The following is an 8,600-nucleotide window of genomic DNA, read 5'->3' as shown; positions in this document are numbered from 1 at the left end:
GGGGGGGCTGTTTGGTGATACTGTTGAGCCGCAGTTCTCGACAGTAAAGAAGCAGACAGAGGATATCAAGCATATCCTCCCTCGCTGCGACTCGGCCGCCTCGGCCGTCGAGTCCCGTGCACCATCTGCTTCCCAGCAGCCCTGGTCCTCTTCGACGCCCTCCGGCTCTGGTCAGGTGGCCCCCCGGGAAGGGACATCGAAGGGGAGACCATCGCCCCGTCAGCAGCCGTGGCGAAAGCAGAAGCGGCCCTCATGGGAAGACCCCAGGGAGATCAAGAATACCATCGGGCCCGACACCAGCCATTCCACGTTGGGTGGTCGATCCGAGACGGTTCCTGCCCCGTCCCAACAGCCCATTCTCTTAAGAGTTTTCTTCTCTCTCTGGGTGTTTATCACAGCCGCTCTCACCCTCTACACGACGGTGCTCGGCAACTCGACGTTGCGTCACGGCGAGACCCAATGTCGAGGATAATCAGTAGCCCTCAGCACTCTCAAATGACACATAATCGCCAGGCAGGTAAGCAGCAGAGCCGATCTCCTCCCCGGGGGCCTCCCCACGGCAAGGGATCCGCAATGCTCGCCATCGAACCACCCCCTGGGAGGTCGATGAAGCAGATCATACCCCTAGCCCCTGTCTCGGTCCCTGGGAGCCTGACTAGAGCCCCCAAACCATCACGGTGGCTACGGGATACGATCCGTCTCGGCTATACGATACAACTTACCAGATGCCCGCTCAAGTTCAGGACATCCTTTCAACCTCAGTCAGAGGTTAGGATGTTCCTGGGCTTCGGGCCAGGGTCACCACCCCTCTGGCAAGCAATCGTGCTCGTCCCTCTAGCCGGAATGTTCAACGGGTATGCAGCCCATACTTCATCGTCCTCAAAAAGGGGGTTGCTAGATCTGCATACCCTGAACAGGCACCTACTCAAGCTGCCGTTCAGGATGCTCATGCAGAAGCACATCCTGGCGTCTACCAGATGCCAAAATTGGTTCATGGCAATTGACCTGAAGGACACTTACTTTCATGTCTCGCTTTCGAGGGCGGGCATATCAGTACAGAGTCCTCCCCTTCGGTCTGTCCCTGTCCCCACGAGTCTTCACGAAGATCGGGGAGCCGCCCTCACTCCCCTCGGTGAGAGAGGTGTGCGGGTACTAACTATCTCGACGACTGGCTCATTTGGGCACACTCACGAGATCTGTTGTGTACACACAGGGACCTAGTGCTCCGGCACCTAGATCGGTTGGGACTACAGGTCAGCTGAGAAAAGAGCAAGCTCTCCCCTGTGCAGAGCATCCTCTTTCTCGGTGTGGAACTCGACTCTGTCCCCATGACAGCGTGTCTGACTCAGAGCGCGGTCAGTCAGTGTTGAACTTCCTGAAACAATTCAGAGGCTCCTGGGCACATGGCATCCTCGGTGGGGGTGGTCCCCCTCGGGTTGATGCACATGCGACCACCTCAACACTGGCTACAGACTCGGGTTCCCTGGAGAGCGTGGCACACCGGCAGCAGGTCATCACGCCTCTCTGCTGACGCACCCCAACCCCCTGCTCTTCAATGACCTTTTTGGTGGACAGGATCCCCCTAGGGCAAGGCACGTCGTGTGACGACGGTTGCCTCCCTGCAGGGGTGGGGTGTTGTGTGCAACGGGCACGCATTGTCGGGCGGTGGACGAGCCCCCGCCTGCATTGGCATATCAACTGCCTAGAGTTGTTGGCTGTGCTACTTGCACTGAAGAGGCTGCATCCTCTCGTGCAGGGCGAGCACGTGCTGGTCCGGTCAGACAGCACAACTGCCGTGGCGTATATCAATCGAGAGGGTGGCATTCGCTCACGGCAGCTAACACAACTCGCCCGACGCCTCCTCCTGTGGAGTCAGCAGATGATCAGCTCCCTGCAAGCCACACATATCCGAGGCGTCCTGAACCAGACAGCCGATGCGCTCCCTTGTCAGTCGACGCCTCGCGGAGAGTGGCGACTCTATCCCCGCGCAGTCCGGCTCATATGGGAGCAGTTCGGCCAGGCACAGGGGGACCTGTTGCCTCCCCGGACTCCTCCCATTGCCCGCTTTGGTACTCCCTGACCGAGGGACCCCTTAGGGATACCTTAGCGCACAGCTGGCCGCAGGGTAACTGGAAGTATGCCTTCCCTCAAGAGCCCCCCCCCTTCGAGCCCCTCGGAGCTGCCGCTCTTTCTCACCTCACGATAAAGACGGCTCTCCTGATGGCGCTCACCTCCAAGAGGGTAGGGGACCTACAAGCACCCTCCGTGTCCACAGATTGCCTAGAACTCTGGCCCAGTGATTCTCACGTTATCCTGAGACCCCGGCCCGGCTACGTGCCCAAAGTAGTGGTGTCAGCCCGTGTCCTGCAGGGCAACGTGTAGGACTGGCAGCCGGTAGGGCGTACGCCTGCGAAAGCCCTTCCCCCTTCCTCTAGGGGGATCAGCGGCTATTACGCCTCCCTTCTTTCCCCACTGGGTAAAGAACAGGCATTCCATCCATCACTAAGCACCCTCCTGGGGGCAGGCTGGGCAGAGCAGCCCTGCTTCCTTAGGCCGGGGAACAGTTGAGTTATCTACCGCATAACTCTAACCGGACCTAGTGCTCCAGACGTGGTAACCCACCCCCCACCCCCCCGTGGGCGGTTCCGTCAGATGTATCCTCATGAATGGTTCCCACCTCGGCAACCCATGACCTCCCTAGGTGGACTTCCACCTTGCGGTTAACTCCTTCAGTCCACACATTTTTTCCCATGAGCTCTCCCCTGATGAATCAGAATCAGAATCAGAAGAGCTTTATTGCCAAGTGTGCTTGCACACACAAGGAATTTTCTTTGGTGTTGGAAGCTTCTAGTACAGACATTCAACACAATGACAATACAATATAATACGATTTACAGTCTAAAAGATTCTAAATTGTGCATATATAAAATAAAGACTATTTTACAGAAAATGGGGGATAATAACATATAAGAGACATTGTACAGGGTAGTATATAGTAGAATAACATATTAACAGATTGTATGTACACTTGTGCAAATGGATAATTTAGTAAGTAGAGGTAGTGTTATATACATGTATACATAAGATGTAGATATAATAAGGCACTATAGTGCACACTATAGGAGTAGTGGAAGTGGAATATTGCTCTTAAGGAGCAGTTATCTGTTTAGGAGGGAGATTGCCTGGGGGAAGAAGCTGCTTCTGTGTCTGGAAGTCCTGGTGTTTGGTGCTCTAAAGCGCCGGCCAGAGGAGCAGTCAAAAAGTTTGTGTGCTGGGTGTGTGGAGTCAATGATGATTTTTCTTGCCCTGTTTTTCACTCTGGAATCGTACAGGTCCTGAAGTGTGGGCAGAGGAGCACCAATAATCTTCTCAGCACTACGAATGTCCTTGTAGTCTTCGTAGGTCTGATTTGGTGGCCGAGCCATACCAAACAGTAATTGAAGTGCACAGAACAGATTCGATGACCACTGAGTAAAACTGGGTCAGTAGCTCCTGTGGTAGGTTGAACTTCCTCAATTGACGGAGGAAGTATAACCTCTGCTGGGCCTTCTTTACAATGGAGTCTATGTGGGACTCCCACTTCAGGTCCTGAGAGATGGTGGAGCCCAGGAACCTGAATGACTCCACAGTATCCACAGTGCTGTCCAGGATGGTGAGGGGAGGAAGTGATGGAGGGTTCCTTCTGAAATCCACTATCATCTCCACTGTCTTGAATGCATTCAGCTCTAGGTTGTTTTGACTACACCAGGCAGCCAGCTGAGCAACCTCCTTTCTGTAGGCAGATTCATCACCGTCTTGAATAAGGCCAATGACTGTGGTGTCATCTGCAAACTTCAGGAGTTTGACAGAAGGGTCTGTGAGGTGCGTTAGAGGTGCGTTAGTCTCACCCATGGTGATTACAAGGTGTCTCACGCATTCCTCCGTGTCTCCACATGTCCCTCGTAGGCAGTGGCTCTGAGCGTTTTTCCCCCGGGGGATAATGCTTACCCAGTGGCCCTTACGGTGCCGGCGGCTTCTCGCTGTTAGAGAATCAAGGCCCTCCCCGTGACGGCCGGTGGCAGGGGCTTCCCACCTTTTTTCAAAAGCTCTGGGACCCCCTACTCTCCACTGGACGGTTACAATTTCGCGCTAGCCTCACCTGACTCGCCCAGGCCAGTCAGCTCGCTCCGCTAGAGATTGTGACACGGCACAGCGCTGTGGCGTTTTCCATAGGAACCCCATCTGTCGGCTCGACACAACGTCGAGAGAAACAGAAGGGAACTCTGGTTACGGATGTAACCTCAGTTCCCTGATGGAGGGAACGAGACGTTGTGTCCTTCTTGCCACAACGCTGGCGCCCGCCGCACGGTGAGGGATGCTCAGGCTCCTCAGACCAAAGGTGAATGAATGCAGCACGCCATCTCCCTTTTATACCCGGATATCCGGGGGCGGAGTCCGGCATGCAAATTTCATTCGCCAATTTCATTGGCCTTTTCTAAACTAGTCAGAAGTTGATAGGTTCTCAAGAGCGAACCCCATCTGTTGGCTCGACACAACGTCTTCGTTCCCTCCATCAGGGAACTGAGGTTACATCCGTAACCAAGACGATTTGTATGTATCGCGATGCGAATGTGGATGATTCTGAATCGATTCACAAATGTCAATTTATTGGGCGGTTAGTTGCATTAAAATAAAGTATGTAAATAAAGCAAAAAAGCCAACACTATTGTGACTTTGAATGCAAGTGTGACATGATGATGTCACAAATGTACAAATTAGCACGTCGAGAATCGATTCCGAATTGAATCATGAGGGACCAAAGGATTCCCACCCCTACTTTTACAGTCAAACCAAAAAATATGGGTCTATCAGATGTAAAATGCAGACAGACATCCAAATATATGTATGTTGGCTATTCAGATTATGGGATAAAATCCATGCTTAGGTTGTCGCAGGGAACCCAATATATAAGCTTAAGGCGCTAACTTCTGGGTTGCCTGCAAAAATGTGCTTGATCCCTTGCGGGGCACTTCTATTACTAAAAAACTAAACCTACGGGTCCCGTGTGTTGGCCAGCTTAAGCGGAAAGAAATCTGCATAGCTCTACGTATGACGTTGTACATACACTGAAACAAAATTATAAACGCAACGCTTTGTTTTTGCCCCCATTTTTTCATAAAACCGGGCCGTATTCTTAAAGCTTCTAAGAATCCTCTAAGAAAGCTCTTAATTTAGCTTAAAAACTTCTACGTGGAGTCTTACTTAAAAACGATTCAGGACCAATCTGAGAGAAACTCTGAGCAAGGAAAAGACAAAAACTTTTATTTTAGTGAGGAGGCGGGGCTGACCCCGTTGCTATGTATGACACAGTCTTTTTAAGACTGTGATTGGTTGGTTGACCAAGAAGGAAAAAAGAGCGCTTTTAATAGGGTCATTAGTTTGAAATTGCACCTGTCATTTTTTCCTGTTTTACCGTACTCACACACAGACCACACACACACGCACTATATATATATATATATATATATATATTCTTTATTTTTTTATTTTACCATGCTGTTAATGTCAACGTATTTGATAGAAAATGACAGTGACACAATAAGTTCTGTAAGTGCTGTAATTGTTTGTGTGATCACTATAGAAGTTGTGGCAGAACCAAATCATCTCTGCTGCATAGCTGCATTTCTCCAGTTGCTAAATATGTTATGTAGTGATTTCTTCTATTTCTGGGCTAGGCATTTCTGCGCTGTCTTGGAGATGTTAGCGTGTCTCTAATAGGATCGGTCACAAACATCCAATAGAACTCCTAGTGACAAAATTCTATGTACACAAATTTCTCTCAAATATTGTTCACAAATCTGTGTTAGTGAGCACTTCTCCTTTGCCGAGATGATCCATCCACCTCACAGGTGTGGCATATCAAGATGCTGATTAGACAGCATGATTATTGCACAGGTGTGCTTTAGGCTGGACACAATAAAAGGCCACTCGAAAATGTGCAGTTTTACTGTATTGGGGGGGTCCGGGGGTCCGAAAACCAGTCAGTATCTGGTGTGATAACCCAAACCCTAATTTGCCTCACGCAGTGCAACACATCTTCGCATAGAGTTGATCAGGTTGTTGATTGTGGCCTGTGGAATTGAGACAGCGAGGCAACAAGTCAGCTGTCTAAGCTTCGGACACAGCCATGGATTAGGGAACTGAAATGACCCCCTCAAGCACATGTGTTCCCAAAAACCCTAATAACTGGTGGACAAAGAAAAAAAACTGACAGAAAATAACATGGCAAGACCTTGACAGCTCCTAATGAACTAATGAAAATCGTTTTGTTTTCTAGTCTGTCAGAGTGCAGTATAACAGAAGGAGGTTACAGATGTTTGTCTGAAGCTGTGAGATCAAACCCTTCACATCTGATCTCACTGGATCTCACTGGAAATGATCCTGGACCATCAGGAGTCAAACTCATCCATCAGTTAATACAAGATACAAACTGTGCTCTGAACACTGTGAGGTGAGTAAAGCTTTTAAATATTAAACATCAGTCACACACGTGAAGTTCAGTGTATTAAACTAGACAGATCAGACAAACAGGTGAGTGTGGAACTGACATTTATGACATGGAATTCAAATGGAATTTACATTAAATTTGACATTTGGCAAACAATTTTGGAATGTTGCACAACCCTTATTTACTGCACATATCCCTAAATATAATGTTTATAACACACTGACTATGAGACGCAGAACTCTTCAAACAGAATTGATCTGCTAATATAGAAAATAATCTTTATCATATTTACTGCAGTGAAGCAGTCAAAAACTGCACTGGAACTGTAAAGAATGATGTGAACTCCAAGAGACATAATGATAACATTTGATGTGAACTGATCTTCTGTGTGTAGATTCTTGAAGAGTCGTGATGCGGAAGCAGCTTGTGTTTCTCTGACTGAAGTTCTGGGTGAGAATCCATTACTGCTGAAAGAACTGAATCTGAGTGACAATAAACTGAGAGATCTGGACGGAGAGAAACTCTCGGCTCTATTGATGGACTCTCATAGTAAAGTGGAGACAATCAGGTGAGTTTCATATGTACAGTATAATAACCTTCATACATGTGTGTGTTATAAAGATCTGATGATGATGATGATGTGTTTAGATTGAATAACTGTGAGCTGACAGAGAAACAGTGTTCAGCTGTAGCTGCTGTTCTGTCCTGTAAAACCCTGGTGAGAGAGATGAATCTGAACAACAGTCGTCTGCTGGATTCAGGACTCAAACACATCTGTGACAAACTGAAGAATCCTCAGTGTCAACTCCACATACTCAAGTGAGTCATCTATCACATCATCATACACATTCGACAGAACACAACAATCATGACAATATTAAACACTGTGACATCTGTTCACCTGCAGTGGTAATGTACAAATAAAATATTGCCAATGTAAGTTTGCTGTAGATTATCCATCATCTCATTCACTAAATTTGTGTGTTCATGTGTTTGTGTGTTTTCACACTGATATCATTTTTTAAACACAATGAAAATTTGAATGTAGAATGCTCTAAATGTAGGATGAGATTCAGAACCAAGTAAAATCCAAAGAAAACGTCATTAGTGACTCACAAGACAACGCTTGTGTACAGTTGTTGATGAATTAGGTCCAATAAGTGGTCAATCATTCAATACAAGAAATTCAATTCAATTTTATTTATATTGAGCTTTTCACAATGTTCCAAGGCAGCTTTACAGGAGCAAATAAAAATAAAAACAGAAAAACACAGAAAAGGTAAAACACAGTACAGTGCATGGTGTTTGTAGAACAAGCGATGTTAAGAGAATTTACCGAACCTTTAAACTAATCTAATAATCTAATATCAGCGCTCTCCCGGTGAGCACGCCAACACGGCCCTGTGGCGAGGAACCCAAACTCCAATGAGAAATAAATGGAGAAAAAACCTCATGAGAAACCAGTCTCAGCCGGGAGGGCCAGATCTCCTCTGACGCGTCACAGCTGCACTCTCATTACAAATGTACAGTAAATTGTATGATAATTTATATATTACAAAACTTTGTTTAGCCTTCTGAGTGCAGTATAACAGAAGGAGGTTAGTTGCTCTGTCTGAAGCTGTGAGATCAAACCCTTCACATCTGATCTCACTGGATCTCACTGGAAATGATCCTGGACCATCAGGAGTCAACTCATCATGATTTACTGGAGGATACAAACTGTGCACTGAAAGTGAGGTGAGCTGTGTTGAAATAATACAAAATAAATCATGCAGGTTAGTAATATTGTATTAGTATTATAATGACACATTGTGTTGTTGAATTCAAGTGAAAAGTGAATTCAAGATTAAAGAAATGTCAGTGAAATTTTCCATAATTTTTCTATATTTTTGCTGAGATTTATTACATTTAACTTTTGTAACTTTCTGTTTTCTGCAGGTTATTGAAGAGTTCTTCTGCAGTGGAAGCTGTTGAGTATCTGACTGGAGTTCTTGGTAAAGACCCTTTACTCCAGAGAGAAGTGAATCTGAGCGATCATAAACTAGACGAGTCAAGAGTGAGACAGATCTCTGATCTACTGCAGGATAAACACTGTAAACTCAACACACTCACG

The 8,600-nt window shown here is 47.1% G+C and overlaps 1 protein-coding gene across 2 annotated transcripts in view; it reads left to right on the top strand.

Moving 5' to 3' along the window:
• Positions 1 to 6,312: 6,312 nt before the first annotated feature.
• LOC130549471 (protein NLRC5-like) overlaps positions 6,313 to 8,600 on the top strand; it is a 52,011-nt gene continuing 49,723 nt past the window's right edge. For both annotated transcript variants that reach the window (XM_057326680.1, XM_057326681.1), the window contains exons 1-3: positions 6,313 to 6,490; positions 6,882 to 7,055; positions 7,136 to 7,306. In XM_057326680.1, the coding sequence (XP_057182663.1) occupies positions 7,024 to 7,055; positions 7,136 to 7,306 (203 nt within the window). In that variant the 5' untranslated portion in view covers positions 6,313 to 6,490; positions 6,882 to 7,023. The remainder of the gene's footprint in view (positions 6,491 to 6,881; positions 7,056 to 7,135; positions 7,307 to 8,600) is intronic.

Source organism: Triplophysa rosa, unplaced genomic scaffold (assembly GCF_024868665.1).
Source record: "Triplophysa rosa unplaced genomic scaffold, Trosa_1v2 scaffold121_ERROPOS432379, whole genome shotgun sequence".
NCBI classification, from domain to species: domain Eukaryota; kingdom Metazoa; phylum Chordata; class Actinopteri; order Cypriniformes; family Nemacheilidae; genus Triplophysa; species Triplophysa rosa.
Note: the sequence above shows the minus strand (reverse complement) of the source record. Positions and strands in the feature narration are given on the sequence as shown.